The sequence below is a fragment of the Rhinolophus sinicus genome, linkage group LG16 (assembly GCF_036562045.2).
Source record: "Rhinolophus sinicus isolate RSC01 linkage group LG16, ASM3656204v1, whole genome shotgun sequence".
Lineage (NCBI taxonomy): Eukaryota > Metazoa > Chordata > Mammalia > Chiroptera > Rhinolophidae > Rhinolophus > Rhinolophus sinicus.
Window position 1 is genome coordinate 33,517,651 of NC_133765.1, and position 25,591 is coordinate 33,543,241.

Here is a 25,591-nt window from a genome sequence, read left to right on the forward strand (position 1 = left end):
GAGAGTCGTCGGTGGGTTGCAGACAAAACAGACAGCAGGTCGCACGTCCAGTGAACCCAGCCTCCAGTGAGACCGTAGTGGTATGACTCCCCTACCTATGGCTCCGTGGGTGTTCCTTTTTGGCCTCACCATATCCTGCGTTCTTGTATGGGGAGCGGGAGCAGAGACCCCGCAGGCCTCCCTGCACGACAGGGCGATGGAGAGGGGCCCAGGTGACAGGTCACTGGTGCTTATCCAGAAGGTTCCAGACTGGTTAAGATTGTTTCTGGAAGAGGTTGAAACAGTAGTTAGATCAGGTATTAAATCTAGGTTTGGTATCGAGGGCTTTTAGCACTAGTGACACCATTTGGGGCCTGTGGCGGTTTTCCTTAACGAAATGAACACATGGTTTAAAAAATTCAGAGAGGTATAAAAATTAAACATGTCTACTTCCCAATCTACTGAATCTGTGTCTGCAAAGTAAGCTTCTGGTACTACCTTCTGAAAAATGGCTTTGAGCTTTTAACTACTGATACATGTGTGTAAGTTACAGTCCAGTGGTCGTGCTGTGCACACAGGTTCGTCCAGCAGCGTCAGTGACAGTTTCCCGGAATCCCATTCTGGGGATGGCAATTTCTGTAACCCGTCTGCTATTGGTGGGCACTTGTGTCCAGTTTTGTATGTTAAGTCATTACAGTCCGCACTGCAATGAACATATGTTCATGCAGAGGTCAGGCTCCTTGTAGGGACATTGCTGGGTCTCGGCGTCTGTGCCTCTGAGGCTTTGATGGATGCTATGAGATTGCTTTCCAACAGTAATAGATGGGAGTGCTTGTTTCCCACAGCCTCGCAACACCGGTGTCATCAGCCTTCTTGTTTTTTTCCCTCTTAGATGTGATAAATACGCCATCATTTTGATTGGCCTGAGCACCCACCTGGGCCAGGCCGTGAGGCAAGCCCTTTGCCTGTGTGATCCCCTCCTAGCCTCACACCCACCGTGTAGGTGACAAGCAGACTGAGCCTCCGGCACGCTGGCTCTTTTCATCTGTCCAGGGTTTCTCCCCCTGGAATTCAGTATGTTCTTAACTGTGATCGCCACACAATTTCATAGTCTGTTAAAGGGAAAAGGGCCGCCCTCAGCACGCCTCGCTGTCCGTCTGCGGTCAGGCCGCAGGCTCGCTGGATTTTAAGGCTGCCAGACAAGGGCAGCGCCGTGACGGAGCAGCTCTAGCTGGCCACTTAAATCTTCCACTGTCTGTCTCTTTATAAACAACCCTCTGGTGACCTTTGTGCTCACAGCTTTTCCTTCTTTGGGTAAATTCCCAGGAGGGGGTTTTAGAGTGAATGGCTATAATGATCTTTTTTGGAACTTGAGCTGGCTGGTCTTCTCTACCGTGAATCTGTCGTCCCAGGCTGGCCCTGCGGCCTCCCTCAGCTGCCCTGCCTACCAGGGAGCCCGTCCTCATTGGCGTCAGGTCAGGGCCCAACCGGGGGCTCCCCAGCCTTTGAACTCCCACTTCACTCCCCCGGCAGCTTGTGGTGGGCTCTGGTGCCCTCTGCCAAGGCTCCCGCCTTCACTTTCTTGGACCTTTGGGATTTGGGGCCCCCTCCCCCATGGGACAGCCCTTGCTGGCTCTGGGTTGGGGGCTGCTTCCTGGACTGAGGTCAGCTCTCCCCCGCTCTAGGGCTGAGGGTTATTGTGTGTGTTTGTGGGGGGTAGTTGCTGGCTACTTGTGTCCTCTCTGAGTCCCCATCCTTCCTTCAGGGCCCCCTTGGAGGAACCCTACTCTCCGCACCAGAGGGGCTGCGCCCCTCAGCACGAGGGTTTCTCTACTACCAGCTGGATCCTCAGGTCGAAGGCCTGTCACTTGGCTGTGTGGCCATGAGCAGCTTCCTTAGCTTATTTGTGCTTCCATGTTCCTTTGGAAAAGAACTCAGAGAGTCGGGTCCCCCTTTCTTATTGTCGGGTATCGGGAGCTTTGTGGGAGGGTGTCAGCACCCAAACCCTGGGGGGGGCGTGTGGGGGGGAGTGGCCTCCCGAGCTAAACCCTGGTCCTTTTGGAGTCAGTGTCCCCGCGGACGTGAGCCCTGCTCTCTGGCCCTGGATCAGCACATTTGCCCTGAGCCACCAGGGCCCCGTCTAGTCCTGCATGAGCCTGTGGCCCATGGGGATTTTTAATTTTTGGATCATCTTTCACCTGCGACCTAAGTCCATGTGGCCCACTGGCACATCTTCTTGTCAGTCCCTTGGGGCAGGGGGGATTTTTGTCTAGGAATTGAGTGGGAATGGCAGCAAGCAGGGAGCTGTCCTGAGAGAGGCCTCTGTCCTCCAGCCTCGGTGGTGCCCAGACTGACACCCTATCCTTGATGGACGGAAACATGTCCCCACAGGCCCAGGCTGCTACCCACTCCCACGCTGCTGCTTTGCTGAGCCTGAGTGTGTGATGGGAAGGGACAGAGGTGACCCCTTGCATGGTCCCCCTCTGGAGCTCCTTCAGGAATGGCGGGCACATGCTCACACCAGCCATGTGTCGATAAGAGGGCACCTTCCATCAGCTTAGGGGAGGCCAGTGGAGCCGCCTCGGAGGTTAAGGCCATGTGGAGACCCCTAAAGAGATCCAGGAGAGAGGCCTCCTGCCAGTGCACCAGGGCCCAAACCTGCTCGGGCGCGTAAAATTTGTGAAATATGGCGTACATACAGAAGTTTATGACAGCACATACAGTGTTTTAGGAATCACAGATAAAACATTTGTGTTCCACCCAGGAGAAGAAATAGAATGTTTCCACAATCCCAGAAGCCCCCTGTGTGCTCAAACCCAACCACTTCCCCCCATCCCTGCCAGGGGTACCCCCATTCTTAATTTTGTTTTTATACTTTATTTTCTGAACCTCGAAGTTCTGTGAACCTTGGGCAAATGGTGAGCTTTTTCTCACCTGTAAAATAATACTGTTACTCTGTTGTTTTAGTTTTACCATGTTGTTATCCTAAACAACACATTTGTTTGTTCTTGAACTTTATGTAAATGGAGTCATGTCTGTACTTTTTAAAATTTTTTTATTGGGAATATTGGGGAACAGTGTGTTTTTTCAGGACCCATCAGCTCCAAGTCAAGTAGTTGTTTCAATCTAGTTGTGGAGGGCACAGCTCACAGTGGCCCATGTGGGGATTGAACCGGCAACCTTGTTGTTAAGGGCACCGTGCTCTAACCAACTGAGCTAACTGGTCGTGCCCTGTTGTCTGTACTTTTCATGATATATTTTGCTTAACATTATTTTAAAAATCAAACCATATTAATCCTGCTATAAGTTGTTCATTTTAAAATAATAGACATTTTTTACAGTTTTAAATTTACAGAAAACTAGAGTGGCTAGTACAGAGTTCCCATATACCCTGCACGCAGTACATGAGTGTGGTATATTACAACGAATGAACCAAGATCGACGCATTATTAACAAAAGTCCATAGTTTATTCAGATTTCCTTCGTTTTTACCTGATGGCCTTTCTCTGTCCCAGGATCCCATTACAGTTAGTCATCATGTCTCTGGAGGCCCTTCTTGGCTGTGAAGTTTCTCAGACTTCACTTGTTTTTGATGACCTTGATGATTTTGAGGACTGGTCAGAATGGGATATCCCATTCATTTTTCTTTGCTATATAATATTCCACTGTGCGTATGAAACACTCCCATCTTATTAATTCTGCCACTGATGGACACTTCAGTTGTTTCTAATTTTTTGTTTCAAACACTGCTGCTATGTATGTTTCTCTGCATGTGCCTTCTAGGATGAATAAAAACATTTCTGTAGGTTAAACCAGAGGTGGAATTGATGGGTGTAGGGCATGTGCCTGCTCAGTTTTACCAGGTGTTACCAAAATGGTTTGCAAAGAAGTTGTACCAATTCATATGCACCCCTGAAGCTTTGTCCCTTCTTCACCTGCATCTGATATCAAACAATTTTCTCCAGCACAGGAGGTGTGAGATGACAGTGATTTTAACTAACCCATTTTTCTATTTTTTTTAACAAGATTGAACATCATTTGATATGTTTAGGAACTATTTGTGCTTCCTTTTCTGTGAAATTCATTCTTTTGTCCACTTTTTTGTTGGTGTATTTACCTTATTAATTCACAGAAGTCTATATATATTCTAGATATAATTCACAGTATGAGTTGTAAATTTCTTCCAGATTGTGGCTTGCCCTTTCATTCTCTTTATAGTATCTTTTGATTAACAGAGTCTTAATTTTAATGTAATTAAATTTATCCATGTTTTTCTTTATGGTTGTATTTTCTAATCCTTATCTCAAGTTTAAAAGATATCCTCCAAATATGTATGGTGTGAGATAGGAATGACTCCTATGTTTTTTTCCACCATTTGTGTTTAAACAGAATCACCAGTTACTAAAAAGTGTTCTTGCTTTCCCACTGAGCTTAATACCGCTGAGGTCACAAATCAGGTGTTCCTAGATGAGCACCTGTTTCTGAGCCTTCTCTTTTGGACCACTGGTCAGTTTTTCTTTCCCAGAACCCACACTGCACTGTCTTCATTACCGTAGCTTTATACAAATTGATACTTGAAAGAGCAAGATCCCAGGATCTTACTTTTAACAGTGTTTTGGCTATTCTTAGCTCTTTGTACTTCCATAAAATTGTTACTTTCAGGTGGTCTAATATAGTTTTTAAGTTAGATTCACAGTTTTCAAAACGTGAAATTTCCGCATCCTGCCCTTCTTTTCCCAGTTTCCTCCCCCAAAGCAAGCACACTAGTTTCTTGTGTATGTTTCCAGAGATAATCTGAAATTGCATAAATTTGTGTGTATATACCATCTCTTTTAGTACTTGCATAGTTCGTCAGCAGTTTATTTAAAACATAAACTGTTTTCACCAAAATCTTTTTTAACGTCGTAATTTATAAATGTCAGAGATACAGAAGTTAAACTTTGTACATTTTTAGTCCTGAATCAAGGCATTTTGAGTAGTTTCCAAACTTACAAACTACATTTTATAACTTCTACTAATTTTGATGGAAAAACAACCAATTTCAACTTCCCCAACACTTCCTACCTGACTGCTGGGTATGTTTGTGTCACTTCCTGCTGCCGGGTATCAAGTTAGAAGCATCGACTACTTTTCCAAATGGGGCCATCTAGGTCACGCGGCCGTCACTCTCAGAAATAGAGCAACCGAGTAACGTATTTCCTATATTCTTATAATGTTGTTATTGGTTGTATCTGGGGTTGACTCTGCTATCTTCTAGTGTCCTTTCCTTTTGTTCTTTTTAGGTTTCTTTTTTTCTTTCTGTTGATTTGTTAGTCTTACCTTTGGTTCCATTTTCTCATGGTTACTCTAGGAACAGTCACACGCTTGCCAGTGTATCTCCAGCCGAAGCCAACCAGTATCTTCCCCGTGCTCCTGCGTGACAGAAGCCCGCAGGTAACTCAGTTTGCTCCTGTCCCCTTCTAGAATTTCCCTTAGCATGAGTCTGCTGGTGAAGAACTGTTTTTGCTTGTCTGAAAATATCTTTATTTTACCTTGATTCTTTAAATAGTGTGTATTTTCTCCAGGTTTGGAATTCTAGAGTGCCAGTGATTTCTTTCTATTTCTGAAGCTCTTTCCGCTGTTTTCTGGCCTCCACTTACTGTTGTGAAGTCAGCAGTGACCTTTCACTCTTTTAAAGGTAATGCTTTTTTGTTTCCTCTGCTGCTTTTAAGATTTTCTTTGCCTTTGGTTTTCTGCAGTTCACTATATGTCTAGGGCTGGATTTTTTATTTTTCCAGTTTGTGATTTGTTGGGATTCTTGCATCTGTGGATTGCTCTTTTATCAGTTATAGAAAATTCTCAGCCATTATCTCTTCAAATAATCTTTTTCAGTCTATTTTCAAAGTATTTTAACCTTTCTTCCGTATTTTCCACTTCCTTTTGCTACCCAAGATCTCCCACGGATAAGGGGGGGCTACTGTAGGCGTGGATGTTTTATCATCTATAGCAATGCTTCCAATATGGAAGTCTGGGTGGACCTACAATGTCCGTTTCTGCGGGTCTCACTCATGGTGCCTCGTTTTCTTGTGTGCCTGGTTATCTTTTGCTGTGTGCTGTTTTGAAAAATAGTTGTGTGGCTCTCCCAAGACATAAAATGAAGGCGCCTTCCTCTAGAGAAGACTGATGTTTATTTCTGCCTGGTGCTTAGGGGTACTGCTGGTGACTTTCAGTTCGTGCCCTGAGGTTTCACAGACCACCTGAGGCTGGAATTGGGACTGCAGATCCTCTCGCGTGTTCTCTCTCTCTCTCTCTCTCTCTCATGTTTTCCTGGTTCTGCTCAGCACGACAATGCTGCCCAGCGCCTTTGGAGTTTTGGGGAAGGAGGTTCCGGTGTCCTGGTTTGCCCTTCCCCTGCGGTGTCAGCCCTGCAGGGTTACAGCTTCCCGTCCTGGGATTCGTCCCACTTTCGATGGGCCCTGGGTTTTGGTTTTGCCCTTTCACTCCCTGAGCTCTCACAACCTTGTTTTCACAGCTTCGTTTATTTGGATAGGTAGATGCCACAAGGAGAAAAGTGACCTTGGAAGTTGATTCTCTTGCTTTCTCTTAGATTTTGGCCTGGAAATTCTGTATTATCTTGTAGCTTTTTTGATGCTTCTATGAGGATTTAAAAAAATATTTATCCAAGCATTTTAAAATAAGCCTTTTATTTTAGAATATTTTTAGACTTACAGAAAAATTGAACAGATAGTACAGAAGGTTCCCATATGCCCCAGACCCAGTTTTCGTCTATTATTAACATCTTACAACAATATGGTACATTTGTCCCAATAGTTATACATTATTACAGACCAACGTTTACCCATTATTAAATAAAGTCAGATTTCCTTAGTTTTTGCCTTTCTGTTCCAGGATCCCATCCAGCATACATACGATATTACAGTGTCTTCACGTATCCTTAGGCGCCGCTTGGCCATGCCAGTGTCTCAGATTTTCCGTTTGTGACGACTGACAGTTTGAAGGGGTCCCAGTCAGGTGTTCTGCAGAATGCCTCTTTGGATTTGTCAGATGTTTTCTTTCCCTTTGGTTATATGTCCCTACGGTTATGTTTTGAAGACCACAGGTAAAACGCCATTCTCCCTTCATTTCGAGGGTACATGCTCTCCAGATGACATCACTTGGCTGAGGTAGCAATCTGTCAGCTTTCTCCACTGTGGGTTGCTTTACTCCCGTCCATACTGCACATACTGTGTAAGGAACGTCACTGTGCATGGCTCACACGTAAGGGACAGAAGTAGGCGTCACCTGGAGGGCAGAATGTCGACATGGGATCTTCTGTGTGACAGGTTTCTCCTTTCTCTCATTTATTTATATCAATATGGATTAGTGGATATTTATCTTACACTTTGGTTTATAATCCAGTGCTACTTTGTTTCAGATTGTTCCAGTTTAGACACTCAGAGCTTTTTCAGTGCTGCTTTCACACCTCATTACTGACCACTGTTTTTGTTCTGAGCATGTCCTCACTTTCTGGTGTGACAGTCTTCTCAGGCATGTGCTCTACGATTTCCGCCCAGCCCCAGAATCAGCCATTTAACCCAGTGGCACTTGATTCCCTTTACTGAAGAGTGGGGTTACAAACCTAACGCTGGGAGCTACGTGTGCTCGTCGCTGCTGGAGGGCCCGTGCTTCTCAGCCCTCTCAGGTGACAGTGTAAGGAAATCTACAGGTAGATACCCGGGACTAGACAGTCCTGCACGGAACTGTCTGTATCAATATTCAGCTAAACATGAGTTCTTCCTGGTGTCTCGAACTGAAACTGACCACATGGATCATTCTAGCCTTCTCACCCTGCTTATTTGTAATTTCCCACTCCAATGTGAGAAAATTGGCTCCCAGCATCTGCCATCACAGCTTTTCCAGTTATTCTCAGCAACACTTTTTTCCAAGTCAAGTTGTTCTTTCAACCTTAGTTGTGGAGGGCACAGCTCAGCTCCAGGTCCAGTTGCCGTTGCTAGTTGTAGGGGGCGCAGCCCACCATTCCTTGCGGGAGTTGAACCAGCAACCTTGTGGTTGAGAGGACACGCGCCAACCAACTGAGCTGTCCGGGAGCTCAGCGGCAGCTCAGCTCAAGGTGCCGTGTTCAATCTTAGTTGCAGGGAGCGGAGCCCACCATCCCTTGCGGGAGTTGAGGAGTCGAACAGGCAACCTTGTGGTTGAGAGCCCACTGGCCCATGTGGGAATCGAACTGGCAGACTTCAGAGTTAGGAGCACGGAGCTCCAACTGCCTGAGCCACCAGGCCAGCCCACTTCCTCCCTTTTTAAAAAAAAAACGAATAAAAAATACTGTATACACTGCTTTGCACTTTTTAATATTTTACTGGGCAGACAACATAGATTGGACAATTGTTCCTGCTGGTTCACAGATCTGCCTTGTTTTAAGACTGCATATTCCATGGAATTAATGTTTATTCAACATCTTGCCTATTGATGGGCACCCACGTTATTCCCAATCTTTTGCTGCAACAGTGCAGCACATTTTTGTTTTTGTCAACATGTGTGACAATGTCACCAAAATGAAATGCTTGATCAAAGGGTATGGATGTTTAAAAATCTCAGATATTGTCAAATTGCCCACCAGAGATTGGGCCAATTTATATTCTCTCCATCAGCATGAGTACCTGTTTCCTAACGCCGGCTGCAAAGGGGAGAGATGAGTAACAAACTTTGATCTTTGCCAATCAAATGTGAAACTAATCTATTTTCCCAATTCTAGGGAGGTGTATTCTACTCTGGAATTTTTGTATCGTCAATTTATCACTCTCCTTCCAAGACTTGTGTCATGCTTTTCATGTTCCATGTTTTCTCTAAGCATTTTTATGGTTTGCTTTTTACAAACAGGCATAATGAAGCACCCAAGCATGACTGATAGAGAAGCCTGGCCCGCCCTCCCTCCCTCCTTGGAACCAACCAACCACTGTAGCCACTCACTTCCCTTGTGCCTGCTGTCTTTGAACTCTTGTCACTGAGCTATCTGATCCTAGTCTACTCGGAGGCGAGGAGTTTGCATCCAAATGTAAATCCACCTTTGGCTGAGTTTAGCTGACGTTTTTTGTAGGCAAGACTTTCTCATGAAGGAAGCTGTGCATTGATTTATGCTCTAGTGCTCGCACCTTAGCACAGGTGCACAACAGTCCATGGGCAGTTGAGACCATTACGTGGTACTGTCTTGCACATCCTGAACTTGATATATTTGGTTTCACTGTGCAGGGAGATTTCTGTTGATACCTGCAGTTCCAGTTTATTCATTTTTGCTAGAGTGTGATTGCAACTCTTCAGATGTACTTATCCATTTTCCTGCTCCTGCTGTTGGTCATTTAGGTTGTTTCCAGCCTTTTCTTTTATAAACATCTTGTTATGGTGAGGAATTGTCTAAGGTAGGTCTAGGAGTGGGCCTGCTGAGTCGTATGTTCAGAGCATCCATGAATTTCCTAGATGATGGCCAGTTATTTTGCAACGTAAGGAGGGCCCGTTCTCCACATCCTTGGTATTAGAAGACTTTTTGTCAGGTGATGGGCATGAAATAGTATCTCACTGATTTTAATTTGCCAGTGGAATGGATAATCTTTGCATATTTATAAGCTAGTCAGATTTTCTTTTATTTATATCATTTAGCCATTTTTCTTTTGGGAGTGTAGTTTCGTATTTTTCAAATCTTTTGATCCATTTGCAATTGATTGGGAATAAGGGATACAGCCATGTTTTTTTCAACCCAACTTTTACCTGCTAAGCTGAAATGCCACCTTACTGTTTGGTTAAAATGTCTGTTGGTATTTTCATATTAACATGAATTATATATCCTTCACATTAAGATGTCAGTTCCCCCCAAATTATTAAACTCTCCTAAGAACGAGATGTTCCCATCGACCTAGTATGACCCGTGCTGTTTTGTTTACTCGTAGGCATTTTCATCTCGTTTGATGGCCACAACTCTCCAGAACAGCGATAAGTAGTGGGCAGTAGTAGACGGTGAGTGTAATTCTGGTGTTTCAGTACTTCTGGATTGTTTTTTTATCATGTTAAAAAGGGGAGTTAAGGATACTCAAATTTTTTTCTTCTTCCCCATATCTATGGAGTCAACAGGTTTTGTGTTTATTAGGTTTACAGAATCAATTTATAGAATCATCTAACTACTCTTGCATCCCTGATTTTTTTAAGTGATAAAAGAATCAGCTTAGGGAATTTAGAAGAGAGAAAAGCCGCACCCAAACCCACCCCTGGCAGATCAGCACTAGCCAACCATAAAATGAAAAATCCCAGGACCTCCTTCAGTGCTTCTCTGTATCTCCTAATGTGGAATTTTACATTTTGTACCTGAACAGTTTTAGAAGCATCTCTCCATTGTTACATCTCCAAGCTGCTGACCTTTTATCATGCTAATTATCGCTGAAAACTACACTGGTGACACACTCAGCTTCCCCATACTTGAGGGGAGACAGTAGAGCCAGGACAGACATTTTTATAAATTTTGTGTCATATGAGCAGACCTTTTACCACTGTTCTCCTACCCAGAAAGGCCAAGAACTTCCCATTCCTTTTATCCACACGAGGGCAAAACTGCTCTGGGTGCAGGGCTGGTGGCCCTCTGTGCACCTCACCCGTCCGTCCCTCCCACAGGAGAACAGTCAACAGCACACTGTGAACTTATCGTAGAATAGATTTATTTACCTGAAACCATTATCTGTGCAATGCTTGTTGTTACCAGCACAGAAATAAAACAACTTATCTCTATTTACAGTCTAAAGTCAAACATGCGTTGTGATAAATTGACGTTTAGCATTTTATTAAGATAAATGCATCACAATATTTGTATTGCACCAATATCTGTCTACTGCTTCTGATTTCATTAAATAAGTTACATTTAATACAGTGCAAAATAGCTGTTTGCACACTCAAAAAATAACTGAAGTTATGAACTGGAGGCCTACATTTTAACCATTCAACACCTGTAGTGTTTTCAATAAATTTATAAATAAGCAAACTGTACAGGGCCAATTAAAAAGTAGCAAGTTTCAACGACACTGTAGAGAAATCTGGCTACTTACAACTGAAGGCATGCATTACAACTGAATATTGAATACTGTACATTTACATAAGCTATGACATTTTACACAGAGAAATATATGGAGACTTGGCTGATGGCTTCTAAGTTCTTGGATAAGGTTTCAGAACCTCATTCTTGCAGCAAAGAAACCAAAATTCTCTGGAAAGGCTTTCTGATTCATTAAGCTAAATTGTACATTTGTAATTATTATTTTGATTTAAAAGCTAAAAACCCCATTGGTAATTAATACACATTTCCTCCACATAACACACAATGAGTTGGGTACTTTTTTCTACTTTTCTTTCCCCCCCAACATCAATCATGCAGAGGACTGTAGATGTGTTGCTAAAAACGCACATGCACGCAACCGAACACCCCTTACATTTCTGCAAAATGGTTTAGGAAGCGGTTACTCCAGTATTGCTGAAAAGGAAAGAAAGAGGAAATCAGCTTTACGAAATATGGGGATGAAATGTTAGAATAATTATTTAAGACTAAGATTAATAGTGACAGATGAAAGGGAATATTCAGTTTGGTCTTTTAAGATTTTAAGACCAGCATTTCTGATTAACTGTCCCTGAGGCACTGCCCACACAGGGTAGTATCTAGAAGCACTGGCCTGGCAACACAGACCCATGTGATCTGGCTACACAGCAAAGCCCCCCACCTCCTGGCTCACAGGACAAGCCCACCACAGGCACTTAATGGCTTCAGGTGTAACGGGAGTGAGCTGGGCTGGAGGAGGAACAGTTTTCGGTTAGCAGTGCAGAGGATAAGGTAAGGGGGATGAAGCAGAAGTGAGCAGTGTGGCAGGTAGTGCAGGCCTCTGGCTCCTTCCCCTCCCCTTCCTGCCCCAGGGAGAGCCCTGCCCCGTCCCAGAGGGAAACTGCAAACTGCTGTACCTCAGGCTGCTTATCACCATTCCCTTTCAAGAAAGAAGGCTGGAGGATCCCTTCATTGTTCACTGCAGGGTGGTGGTTTTGACAGAATTTGGTGGTTAAATTAAAAAGGCAATGGCTGACTTCGCCCTGCAGACTCAGCAGGCTCTGGGCTGTGGGCAGGTGCTTGGCAAACACTGAGCTAACGCCTGTGGTCTCATATTGCTGAGGGCGGCCTATCACAGACAGGCAGGGGGCTGAGGCCCCAGTTTGAGGGTGACGTGGGAGCAGCTGCTTGGGAGGGAGGCTGGCATTTGCCCTGCTGGGCTGCAGGCTCAGGCAGCTCTCCCGACAGAATGTGTCACTGCAATGAACAGGCAGAACACTACTAGTTGTCCCTGGGAGGGGACGTGAGACTGCCATCTTTTGGGCAAAGTGGTATCAGAGGCTGGTGAGTTTGGGGGTTCGGGGGTGGCAAAAAGCAGAACCCTCTAATGGGATGGGCCGAGGGCCCACTGGGAGCATGTTTCAGGCAAAAACTGCCTGACCACACCTGCCTGGGGAGCTGAGGAAGTCGCTGCCCTGCCCAGGTGCCGAGGGCGGCCAAGGCAAACACCAACAGCGCCTTCCTGCAGGTGCCTGGTGAGGGTGGGGCTGGGCAGCTACCCTCACTGCAGGACGGGGGCCTGAGCCCAGGGATGTCCCCTCAGCAACACAACTGCTCTGCAGAGGCCACGCCTGAAATGGCGAGGACACGGGGACTCTGCTCGTGGCAGCAGTGGCTCTTCCCCACTGCCAGCTGTCTGGACTGAGGGAAGTGGGTGCAAACTGCCTCTGTTGGCCGGACGGGACTGTAGCTAAGAAACCACAAGGCAACGGCCAGCCCAGGGCCACCTGGGGCTGTGCATGTCTCCTACGACAGCCCACACCATTCAACTTATTTTGTAAAGGCCACTAAATCAAGGAACTGAGTCAGGAAAAGTTGACTGTTTGGTGAGCTTGGTTTCCACAGAATAGCACCCCACCACTAAGCTCAGACATCCTGTTTTGGTTTGCTGTCAAGACACACTCCTTGCATTTGACCCACTCAGCCCGTTTCTCTTTACACCTCATGATGCTACAACTGGCCAAACCCTCCATTCTCTGCCCAGTAAACCAACCTCCCCTTCCTCAGGACTGCATTTAGTCAGTCTCCACGTTCCACTTCTACCTCCTCTCCTCAGACCACTGAACTTGGCAGCACTTTGTCCTGCCTGACACCTATTAACTTCCGCAAATTCCAGCATGTCCATCACATCTTCTGGCCCAGGGACCCTCACAACAACACTCGGGGCCTCACCGCCCACCGAATACAAGCTGCTGCCAGGCCTCCTGCACGACAGGGCTGGTCGTTTGCCAGCCGAGCAGAATCATGCCCTAGTAACTGTGCTTTAACGTACCCTGGAGAGAAAAGACAAGCCTTAGCTGCAATGATATGACCCAGAAGGTGAAAAAAGGTGGCCTATTTAAGAGGATCCTTCTGGATGCTTGAATTCACTATTTCAGTTACTCGCTTTCACTAACTAGCTTTTTGCTTTTTAATGAACCAACATTCTGGGACGAGTCCTTGCAGCTAACAAAGATCAAAAGAACCACACAAGTTGCTGTGAACCCTCCTCACAGCACCAGCAAAGGCACAACTCCCTTGACCGGTCAGTCTGACCACATCAAAACGACGTGCTCTTCCCCCAGGCCCTGCCCGACATCTGGCTATGCCACTGTCCCAGGCAGCTAACCCGGCCCCCATGTGCCCAGGTAGCACGCGTCGTGCGCCCGCTGCTCTCCGGACAGCCACAGAGCACAGCAGTGCCTGACACCAGGGCGTTCGTTAGTGTCACTGCTAGGGCACTTGGTGGCAGTCGCCTTTGGGGAATACTCACGTTAGTTGATGGATGTTGGAAGGCATTGGAGGAAAACACCACAGTTAGGACTGTTAATGACTATACACTGTTGGTAAGACTGATCTGGAACATGCGCAAACATTTATCACAGTAACGATGGTGGTGGTTAGTGCCACATTCAAATAAAAATAGTTCTATACAATATGTTCATTTGGTCATGTGCTATTTACAGATTTTACAAAACACACACACGCACACACACACACTTGCCCTTATGTTCTCTACACCAGGCTAAAACAGGCCAGCAGAAACGCACAGAAAATGTGTCACAAATGACAATTAGTGCCTAGACATTAAAAAATAAAATTCCTATAACTACCTATGCAGCAGAACAGGACCCTTCTTCCCCTCAAGCACAGTAAAACTAAAGGTCTGAGATAAGAACTTAAGAAAGTTGAATACATCTATTACAGTTCAAGCTAAGTCACTTAAGAGTTAAAAACAAGACAGTTATTTTTCTGTCCATTTAAAAATGTTTTATTTCTTTTAAACTAGATTGTGAAGTGCCACTGAAATAGGCAATGTTGGCAAAACAATGTCTGTTACAGTAAAATACACTAGACATTTAAATAAATAACCTTAAAAACTATGTGAGGGGACATGAACCCGGTCGATTGAATCTGGAACAATGTTTTCTGCACAAGCGAGAACAGGCATACCTCTTGTTAAGACTGATGTAAACAGAACCATCGAAATCCTACAGGAGAAGCAGCCGAGCGGGGCCAGGAGTGGGGGTGGGGGTGGGGGTGAACCGAGAGGGATGAGGGGTGGCAAACCAAAAAATACTGACTGAGGTAGCAGTACTCTGCCCAGTGCAGAAAAATTGGCTTATGAATAAAAATTAGACTGTGATCTCAGATTAAATCCAGATGATCATGCAAAAGACACAATACATGCTATTTCGTTTTAGAAAAAACCACACACATTCATTTCCTAAAATCTGCTGCCAATTAATTTGCTGACAATGTCTGCTGGCTCAACTTTTTTTTTTTTTTATACAAGGATGAGTATTAAACAGAACACTGTACATGCTTTTTCATCTACAAAAAAATATTTGCATAAAATAGTGTTAGTTCTCTGTACATGTCAATGGACACTTTAATTATGTGTATAAAAAAGGAAACTCTTGCCCCACTGGAGTCAGAAAAAGCAAAACAAAATCTAGAGTATGAAACCTCCTTCACCAGCCAGTATGTTCATGTGAAAATTCAGCAGAAATAGACAGTTGCTTGAAACAATAAAAAATTAATTGATTAAGTTAAACATCTTCTTTATGTAAAACTGTCAGTCAAGACCAGAACATGTCACTAAAGTTAGTGTCTGTGCTATACACCCAGACCACCAGGGGCATTATGAACAGCACAAACGGCCAGGAAATCCCGTCGGTGCATGCCGAGAGCGAGCAGGATTTGGTGGCAGGCTGCACACACTCTTTACCAGGTTCCAGGTAGTTGCGGGCCACAAACTTGAGTGTCTCGTCCATTAGAATCACAGGCAAGGAGATTTTCAGCACCATCAGCCACTGGGTCAAGTTCAGCGGTGTGATCTGGAAGATAAGCTGCAACACAGAGAAGCAGCATCAAGCCCCTGACATGCTGGAGAGGCTCCAGGCCCTGCCCAGCCGAGTCCCACCACCACTTACTGGCAAGGGTTCCACGTAGAGGATCAGGAAGTGGAGAGACATGGACAGGCAGATGGAGCCCACGAGCCAGATATTCTCCCAGGGGGGCATCCGCAGCAGGGACTGGTTCTCAGACAAGCTGCAGAACAAGGACAGGTACGTGAAATAGGCCCGCCAAAAGGCAAAGGCATGGTCACAAGTGACAGACTGTTTGGCAATACGCTTCAGTAAGGCGGCAGCAACCTGGCATTGCCCACTGACCTAATTCTGTTACTGAAGTTTCTCCTGTGGCAAAGTTAAGGAAGAACGTTCAGATGTAGGACAAACTTCCAATTTTAAATCTAGGCTTTGGCACAGCAGATTCTATTTCATTGGGCTCAAAGCTGCTCAATTGCCCTTGACAGTTGGGCTATTTCGAAATTTCCATTTTTGTCGGTGGCTTAATTGGATAGCATCAGTCTCGGTGTAAAGGGAAAGCGCTCCTTCCCCACGGGCACACAGGGTACTGAAGGCTCTACCTGTCCCCCACTGTCTCTGAAGGGACATGCAGGTGGCTAAGCCCTCCCACCACTTCCTGGAAATGACGACACTTAAGCTTTAAAAACCGGTGCTGCTTGTTCTTTCTTTTGGGGGAAGGCAGAGCTTTCCTGTGGTCCTCAACCAGCCATGACACACACAATCCCACAGCCGGCACCCTGGCTGTCAGCACTTTCCCCCCAGCTTGCCAAGAAGACTCACTGACCTGTTGAGGGCGTTACACATCTCTATGGTTACGAGAACAGAGAGCGCCATTGTCATCGGGTACGGCGATTCAAAGATTGCACAATCCACCCCTTCAAAGTCCGGGTTGTCCTCTTTACACTGCAGGAAATGACTCTGCAACAAAAGCCCAATCAAGTTCCTGAACAGCTGAGTCCATTTCCTAAGTCCACGCACCAATTCCACACCACACCCGGACACAGACTCACACAAGATCCCACCCCATTTCCCAGACAGCGGGTCCTTCCGAATCATCTCAGATAAGACTGCTGATTGTTGGAGCCTTAGGATTATCTGCTGGGCACCCAAACCACAGACAGCTCAAGGACAACCTTGCTGGGGAGGGCTCACAGTGCTCTGCGTCTCATACACAAAGAAAGGTGGCCACGTACCAGCTGGTAGAAGGACACTCTTGGACCGCCGTCAGCAGCAATGAACCACCACGCAGCGGCACCCACGGTAGCAGCGCCAACATAACCTGGGAACAAAAATCATGAAGCTGACACGTGGGGGCTGCAGCCCACTCGCCAGCACTGAGGTGACACATGGCATGTCTTTCTAAAGCCGCTGGTGCAAAAGCAGTTAGACTGAGGGTTCTGCAAAGAGAGGGGTCTGTGATAGAGAAGAACCAGGAAACTTTTCCTCCAGAATTGGTGAGAAAAGGACCTTTCCACTAGCCATGCCCATGTCTGATCAGCAGCCAACACACACTTGGGCCACACCTGTCGGGAGGACCCGGTCACGCACAGCAGCCATGATGCTGGCAGCTGTACCCTCATGTACTGGCACCACCAAAGGCCTGGCAGAACCTTCACATGGAAAGGCTGTTGGAACAGTTAGTGGAGAACACGAAGCAACACAGCAACACCTGAAGCTGATTCTGGGGCCAGCTCCCCACCAATTACGTATTTGAATTCAGCAAATTTATCACAAAGAAGCAACAGTGGGAGTGGAGATCACAGGGACCTGAGAATAAGAGAATGTCCCCAGGTGGTAGCAACCACCCAAAGATATCAGTGCACACACCCTCTAGCCCCGCTACTGTAACAGAGCAGCAGGTGCCCAGGGGCAAGGCAGTTACACACGCAGTGATGTGGAAATTTCCCAACAGGGAGAAATACAAAAAGACAAGGCTCAGCATCCAGGATTTAAAGCATGCCATCACTTGTGCAAATCCATACATCAAGTCTCTTTGCTGGTTAGCTCTGGAAGGGCACATGAGAACCTGTTCATGTTGGAGGGGCTGACTGGCTGAGAGCCTTCCCTCTATGCCAGGGCGTGCTTGCTGAATCTCAACTTGTGTGAATGTGTTAGATAGAACAAAACAAACAAACACCTTTCTTTCCATGGGACCCTAGGGGAGTCACTTAACCTCTTTGGGCCTCACTTTCCTAACCTATGAAATGGGGAAGAGAACTATCACCCTGGGTCCGGAGGATGAGGTCTACACAGGTGACATATAGGTAAAGTGGGCGTACAGTTCATTAAAGTGCAAGAGGGCAGCCTCCATTTTTTGCTATCCTAATATGGGGACAGAAGAAGTGTGCTTTTGAGGGATGAATTTACAAAATTTTGGCTTACAAACATTTTGTTTAAAAATCGACAACATACAAAAACTACTCACAGCCAATAGCCAGGTAACGGAAGAAGAGCCACCCGCTGATCAGTGGTTCCTTTGGGTTCCGGGGCGGTTTATTCATGATGTCCAGGTCAGGAGGGTTGAACCCCAGTGCAGTGGCAGGCAGGCCATCTGTCACCAGATTGACCCAGAGCAGCTGAACAGGAATTAAAGCCTCAGGAAATCCGAGGGCTGCTGTCAGGAAAATACTGTTTCCACCCAAGGAAAGAAGAGAGAGACCCCAAATTATTTTTGGCCGCTATTCAAACAGCATCACCATGCCCTCCTCCTCCATCAAAATAAATGGACAGCAATAACGAATACTTGAAATAACAGTTTTTGGCGATCATAAAACATTTCAAATTCAAGTTTTAGAAGGCCAAGAATTTTATGTCAGTTAAACTCATTTCTATGTTAAAGCGGCCATAGACAACCCTCCCAAGGGCTGGGCCACAAGTACCTCTACCTTCAAAGGGCTTCCTCTGGCTTGCCTGGCCCGCCCTCCCACCTCATGCACAAAGACCAAAACTGCTGCCATAGGAAGAACAAATGTGAAAAACTGGTCATCACAAGCCCTGGTGTTAGACAAAGCAACACGAGTGATTTGCCAAAGGGACCCACCAGACAACTTCTCCCACGTTGGAGGAGATGAGGTAGCGGATGAACTGCTTCATGTTGTTGTAGATGGCCCGCCCCTCCTCCACAGCGGCCACGATGGTGGAGAAGTTGTCATCGGCCAGCACCATTTCAGAGGCGGTTTTAGCCACCGCGGTGCCAGAGCCCATGGCAATGCCAATCTCTGCTTTCTTCAGAGCAGGAGCGTCATTCACACCATCCCCAGTCTGAAAGGGAACCCGAGAGTGGTTTACACACCGTTCACCTAACACATGTCCCCCTGCCAAAGGCTCAGCCATCCCTGAAACAAGGGAAACGAATGGAGCTATGGGCCTCGGGGCAAAGAGCTAGAGAATTTTTGTTTTTATAAGTTGGTGCCACAAAACACATTTTACCTGGGAAATGTAAAATTGCTAAATGAGCTTATTACTGAAGAGAGACTTCAGAAGGAAGTGGAACAAAGGAGAGTTCAAATTCATCTGTATTATTTTTTTACCAAGCCAAACAAAAAACAACCTGTATGGCAGTCAAAATGAAGTATCCACATAAACCTCAAGTAGAATAGGTGTAAACTGCAAAAACACATAAACTAAATGCCATTTATATAGGTCAAAAACATGCAAAAATACTAAAAATATGTATTTTTTTATACTTTTAGTAAACACCTAATATCAAATTCAGAATGGTGGTTCTCTCTAGGAGAGAAGGAAGGAAGGGAGAGCAAAGAGGAAGTGAGGAGTACATCTGTAACGTCTGGTTTCAAACAACAAAATTTCTTTAAAGTTTTATAGACAAGCTACAGAAAGCAAATATACCACAATGTTAATGTGCCTGGGTGAAAAATCACAGACGAGGGGAAGAATACCAGAAATACTTCAACAGGCAGCTCTTACAGACTGCTTCAGGAGCACACTCATTTCAGCAGGATCATCCAGAGAGAGAGAACACAGATCACGTATATTCTCAGTCAATTTTTAGAAAACTTGAGGTATAAACACGTATACTTTAACCCAGACAAAAACTAGGTGTCACCAAGTATTTCCCGTGACTGATGCAAAACTTACTTCTAAAAATCTTCCTTGCACGCAACATACAGCATGCTAACTACTGGTCAACAGAACCCTAGATGACAAAAACCAAGAAATCCCAAATCTGGGAGCTATCAGTAAAAATTTAATGGTCAGAATTAGAATTTGCTGTGTTTGTGCAGTGGGTCACCTGACATGTCCAAAGAAACTCACCATAGCTGTAATCTCATCAAAAGACTGAAGAAATTCTACAATCTTCGACTTGTGGGAAGGTTCGACTCGAGCGAAACAGCGGGCATTCAAGCAGGCATCTCTCTGGGCTGAAGGATTGAGCTCGTCAAACTCCCGACCTGTGAAAGCCTTTGACGTCACATCCTCGTCCTGCCCAAAGATGCCAATGCGGCGACAGATGGCCACAGCGGTGCCCTTGTTGTCCCCCGTGATCATGATGACCCGGATGCCTGCCTGCCGGCACAGCTTCACAGAAGAGGCTACTTCAATTCTCGGAGGATCCAGCATGCCCACGCAGCCAACAAAAGTCAGATTGGTCTACAGAAAAAGAATCACCTTATTTTAAAACAGGAAGTTCTGGTTTTTCTCCTAGTGTGACACAAGGGCTAGTTATACATTAAGAACAAAGGTTTCTGCATTTACTTATGATAAATTCTGCAACTTTGACTATTATCCTAAATATTCACACTAGAGATATAAATCCAATGATGAATATTAATTTCAATCAAAATGATTAAAAATATCACTACATTCTTCTTACCAAACCATTCTTTAACTTTCGTAACGACAGTATTCTAACATGAGGGGAAACACCATTCTGAGGAGTAAGAGCATTCTGATACTGGCCGCTTGAGCGGCCCTTAGCACCAAAGCTTGTCCCTTTCATTCAATGCTTCAGGACGTCACAGACCTAATATGTGAGAATTTTATGAGCAGAAAAGGAGAAGGAATCTCGCAACTTGGATATTTTGATCTTCAGTAACTAATGTTTTAAAAATTATTCGCAATTTTTAAACTATTTTAATTTACACAAGAGTTGCAAAATAGATTTCACAAGTTTATTTAGCTCAAGTCTTGATAATTCTATTTTGAAAGTAACAGACTTGTATTAAATTGTTAACTATATGTTTGAAGCAGCAACCTAAATTATAATGGTGATGCATTTGGCCTGCAGGAAAATAAACAAACACACGTCTTTCTTGGCAAAAGACTCCTTTGACCTTTTACCCAGGACTGCTGTTTAAACACAACGAATGTGCAGGCTGTGGGAGAAAACCTTTTCATGAGCTCACCTCATATTTAATAAAGTTGGCGGAGTCCTCAAGGTTCATTTCTTCTCTTCTCAGTGGGTTGTCGTGAGTGGCGAGAGCCAGGCACCGCAGTGTGTCGCTGCCACTGCCCCACTCCCGAATGACAGACATGATCTTCTGTTTGACTCCAGGGGTCATAGGTATTTTGGTACTTCCAACTCTAACATGGGTGCACCTGTCAATGACACCTTCAGGAGCACCCTGGAAATGTTACAGATTTAGATCAACAATTTTACATACTGGCTCACTCAGGATGCTCATCCTGATAAGAACATCTCAACTGCAATTTGCTGTACTTGCCTTGACAAACATTTTGCTCATCGATGTCCGACTTGGCTTGTTTGGTGTACAATAAACCGACATTGACTTTCTATCACGTGAAAACTCTAGAGTAAATTCTTTTTTCATCAACTGTTTAATGACCTATGAAGAAAACATATGGAATACCACTGGATGACAATTTTTGTAAATTTTTCACTCGTTCGACATTCACTAAGCACCTAATAATATATGACAGGTATTGGGGGGGTAGCAAAGGACCATAAACACACAGTCCTGCCCTTACCTGTGGTGGTCATTACAGCTAATGCGTCACTTTTAGGCTCCATGATGCTACTGATGCTACTTGTTTCCCTTCACTGAGTAATTAATGGTCTAGAATCAAACAATTCTAAACCTCAGGCTCTGTGAAGCTGAGTCTTCAGGCTGCCTCTGTGGGATTTTGTCATCAGCTAACAACCTGTCTGACCTGGGGGCTTTGCATCCTCCACCACCGCCACCACTGATTGGCCTGTGACTGTTAAGCTAACCTGGTAGTCATGGCAATTCCACTTGAACATAACATGCTACCGTTTTAATATATTACTAGACCTGATTTGCTAATGTTGTGTTGAGAGTCTTTACATCTGTATTATAAAGAATATTAGTGTCGCTTCCTTTTTTTTGCCACGTCCATGTCAGGTTTGGGTATTGAGAAGGGTTTCATTTTCCAAATCATAGTCTTCTAAAACTGGTATTTCTTTCTTAAGTGTTTGGCAGAATTGGGCCTAGAGAATTTTTGTGGGGGTAGATTTTGAATTACAGATTCAATTAATTTAACATCTATAGGATCACTCCATTTTTCTTGTGTCAGTTTAGAAAGTTGTGTTACTTAAGGGATTGGTCAATTCTATGTCCAATTTATTGGTATAAGATTGTTCATTATAGGTTCCTGATCTTGTTTATTAATTCATTAATTTGCTGGTTTTCTACTTTCAGATAGAAGCTCTTACAATTGATTTTTGACCTTCTTTTGCAGTATCCACACTTAAAGCTACACATTTCCCTTGAAACAATGCTTTCATTGCATCTTCCAATTTTCATATGGTGTGTTTTCAATATTGTTTAGTTCAAAATATTTTTTCATTTCCGCTATGGTTTCTTCTTTTACCCATGGATTATTTAAAAAAGTGTTGTTTAGCTTAAAAATATTCAGGGAACTGCTCTTATCTTATTGTTACTGATTTCTAGTTTAAATTTTGTGGTCAGCAGCCATCTGCGTGATTTCAGTCCTTTGTAAAATATGTTGAGTCTTGCTTCATGGACCGGCTGTACAGTCTATTCTGGTGAATGTTCCTTATGCACTGCAAGTGCACATTACAGTAGCAGAAAATAAATAAGGATTAGGTCAAGTATATTTATAGTATCGTTCAAATCTTCCACATTGTTACTGATTTTTTCATCTGCTTATTCTATCAATTATTGAGAGACATCTGTTAAAATCTCCAACTCTAATTGTGTATTTGTCTATTTTTCCTTTTATTTTTGTCAGTTTTTGCTTCATGTACTTTAAATATGCTATTAGAATTAGGGTTCAAATACTAACCGAGTTGCAGGCATTTGCTCGTTCTATTTTAGAAAGACCTTTCAATTCGGTATCAAATACATTCATCTTCTCTACCAGACAAGTGAGAGCAGTCTCCGTAGCTTCTCCAACTTTTTCATATACACCCTTTGCCTGTATTGGTTAAAGACATAGAAAGTGCAAAAAAGGGAAAAGTAGTAAACAAGTACATTTTTCTTTAATAAAGACTTTTCCATCCAGGACAACCTGTCCTCCACTGCTTGATTATTCTACGGGCCATTTCTGTTCTACTCGGGAGCACATGATCCAGATAATTAAAAATATAGTCACAGCACAGGCATGCATTTTTTCTTATTCTAATAATTAGGTTTTTCATTTCCCTTAGCTGTAAGAAGCCACTAATCACAGTATGAGTTCATACAGAGCTTTCAAATAGTATTTATAATCCCACATCATTACTTAGCTATAGACTTTACATTGTTTTTGAATGGGACTGGCTTGCCTTTTAGATAGAAACCAAAGGATTTATCTCACTATAATTAAAAGGGGAGGAAAAACTGTTTTCTGTTAAATTTTATATTATTATTTTACCTTCATCGTCATCAAAATAACCCTGTATGCCTCAGCTTATCCTCAAAGATCTAATGCTACCCATCTTAAGCAAGATCAATACCCTATGCTTTCAGGAAAACGTTTTCTATCCTGGGCTTTATTCATTTATAGTAACCAAACTAGAAACAGATGAGAATATCATGTGAACTACAACTATTAGTTAAATAGCTGCAATACTCAGTTACAGAGGATATGTGAAAGGCTCTCAGCTTTCCTTGGCTAGGTCATGCTGACTCTGATAGAGACAGGCTCTTGAATGGAAAGAGGAAATAAAATCAGGAACCCCTACTTTCAGAAGGGAGGAAGGAAGGCTGGATTTTCATTCACCCACTCCACCCTTGAACTAGGAACAGTCAGGTCTAGTTTCTCATTTCTGAGGAGTGCCTTACCTCATTGTAATCCAAAGCAGAGTCATTACAAAGAGCACAAATTGTTGCCAATTCTACAAGACCATCATATTGATGACATTTCACTGGTTTATCATCTTTATGCCTGTCGAAAGAAAAAACCTTCAGAGCACAGTGTGGTCACCTCTATTGATTTTTTATTTAATTATTTAATAACATAAACAATTTTGTGGACCACAGACTGGCAAGTATTCAAAAGAATTTGAGTGATGGCTCTTAGAAATCTGATGCTGGAGACAATAATCTGTAAAGACTAGAAATTCTTAGTTCATGAAATTCCTCCACCACTGGTATTAATAAAGAACAAACAGAAACCCCACTTAAAAATTTAGGCTTCACATGGGATGCAATGAGCCCTACTCAGAAAGCTGTCTTCACCTTTGTAGACACACTGCAAATCTATACAAGTACCAAACTGCCACAATAGATCCTTTAAATGATAAGGCGGGTTTACTCACACTTCTCCAATAGGTGCATATGTTGATCCAGTTATGGTAAATTCATTAAGGGAACAAGTATCACCTTCAACTCTGTCCAGAATGAACATCTACAGAAAAAGAAGCGTAAGTGTTTAAAAGGTATAAAACTATGCTAGAAAAAAACATAATCTTTGCTAAGTCTTATTTAAGGAAACAGTTTTAATGAAACTTACTAGTTGAAGCTCAGCATCAGAAGTGCTGTCCTTTATTCCACCTGGAGGCTGTTTAAGACCGCCTCCCCTACCCCCCCAGCCATCTGAGAAGCAGCATCCCGGAGGTGCTGAATGGACAGTAAGCAGCAGTGGCCCTGGAGACACAGAAGACCACCCACAGGAGACCTGAGGTGTAAGGACTATGGTAGCAGTACTCTAGAATGCTCAGAATTCCCCATTGCAAATGGCTGGCTGATGAGGTGATATTAGGCAATCCTGCCTTCGAGTGAGGAGTGAAAGCTTGGGAAGAATAAACTCACATTTCAGAGTTGCTTCAACATTCCCTGAGTAAAGTAAGACAAACTGCTTCTCTGCTCCTTCCCACTTATTTTTATTGTGGCAATAGCTCATTTCCTATGAAGCTACATAACTACATGTATACAGTAAAGAGCTCTCAGAGCCGCATGAACTGCCGCAAGACAACACAGACGGAAGCATGCTTAGGAAAGAATTCTTAATTTTATAAAATAATGTGACACGAGCTAGTTTCTTAAAGATGAGGTTTTCTTGATTTGCTTTCCAATTATAGTTTAGAAGCCCAGTTTGGAAGACTAAGATTTAGATTTGTGTTTTCATTGCAAATTGAAACTGCAAAACCTTCTCTTAAAAACACAAAGTGATACTCAAACTATACATTATCATGCAAAAATCTCTCTGAAATATCCAGCAATAGAAAATATGATCAAACCGTTCAATAACGAATTTTAAAAATGTTAAATTCAAGTAAAAGAGAACCATGCAATGCTTTAAAAACATCTTTCCAGAGTAATCCAACTCATATTCAGTAAGAAAATCAGCTAACTTTGTTATAACTTCTTTTGCCTCACAAGATCTGCCATATTTTTAAATTCCAAAAGCTTTATTTCAAAAGTATACTCAGAACAAAAACAACCTTGGAACTGAACTAAAGCTATAAGACAGACATACAAAATGTTTTTTTAAAAGAAATACAAAATATAGAATGTGATTTGAAACTATGATGACTCCTGATAAGAGGCTCTAGTTCAAACACATACATCAGTGTCAAATGAAGGAAAGATTCATGTCCAAGTTCACATGTAGCAAGATCCCTGACTCCTACAATTTTTTTTCTAACAGATACAACACCTAAAAAAGGAAGCTTGTCACAAGACTCTTTCCAAAGATGTTTGACATTTTACAGAAGAGGAAACAAAGGACCAGAGAGGTTAAAAGATGT

General features: G+C 43.8%; 2 protein-coding genes across 7 annotated transcripts in view; one reads left to right on the top strand and one right to left on the bottom strand.

Annotated features, from left to right (window-relative positions):
- The window catches only part of ANAPC7 (anaphase promoting complex subunit 7), a 34,596-nt gene extending 24,611 nt beyond the window's left edge, over window positions 1-9,985 (top strand). For 3 of the 4 annotated variants that reach the window (XR_002137533.2, XR_002137532.2, XR_012492563.1), the window contains 3 exons: window positions 5,330-5,412; window positions 5,544-5,656; window positions 9,918-9,985. The gene's annotated coding sequence lies outside the window, so the exon portion shown is untranslated. The remainder of the gene's footprint in view (window positions 1-5,329; window positions 5,413-5,543; window positions 5,657-9,917) is intronic. The other variant, XR_002137534.2, reaches the window with a different exon arrangement.
- A 674-nt stretch (window positions 9,986-10,659) lies between these two features.
- Window positions 10,660-25,591, bottom strand: part of ATP2A2 (ATPase sarcoplasmic/endoplasmic reticulum Ca2+ transporting 2) — a 49,681-nt gene continuing 34,749 nt past the window's right edge. For 2 of the 3 annotated variants that reach the window (XM_019733920.2, XM_074321111.1), the window contains 13 exons: window positions 24,161-24,249; window positions 23,685-23,787; window positions 22,705-22,836; window positions 21,141-21,263; window positions 20,823-21,041; window positions 19,732-20,067; window positions 18,497-18,717; window positions 17,882-18,084; window positions 16,650-16,735; window positions 16,241-16,374; window positions 15,520-15,637; window positions 15,315-15,435; window positions 10,660-11,482 (listed from right to left, as the gene is read on the bottom strand). In XM_019733920.2, coding sequence (XP_019589479.1) covers window positions 11,469-11,482; window positions 15,315-15,435; window positions 15,520-15,637; window positions 16,241-16,374; window positions 16,650-16,735; window positions 17,882-18,084; window positions 18,497-18,717; window positions 19,732-20,067; window positions 20,823-21,041; window positions 21,141-21,263; window positions 22,705-22,836; window positions 23,685-23,787; window positions 24,161-24,249 — 1,899 coding nt within the window. In that variant the 3' untranslated portion in view covers window positions 10,660-11,468. Of the gene's footprint in view, window positions 11,483-13,856; window positions 15,436-15,519; window positions 15,638-16,240; window positions 16,375-16,649; window positions 16,736-17,881; window positions 18,085-18,496; window positions 18,718-19,731; window positions 20,068-20,822; window positions 21,042-21,140; window positions 21,264-22,704; window positions 22,837-23,684; window positions 23,788-24,160; window positions 24,250-25,591 lie in introns of all 3 variants that reach the window. The other variant, XR_012492562.1, reaches the window with a different exon arrangement.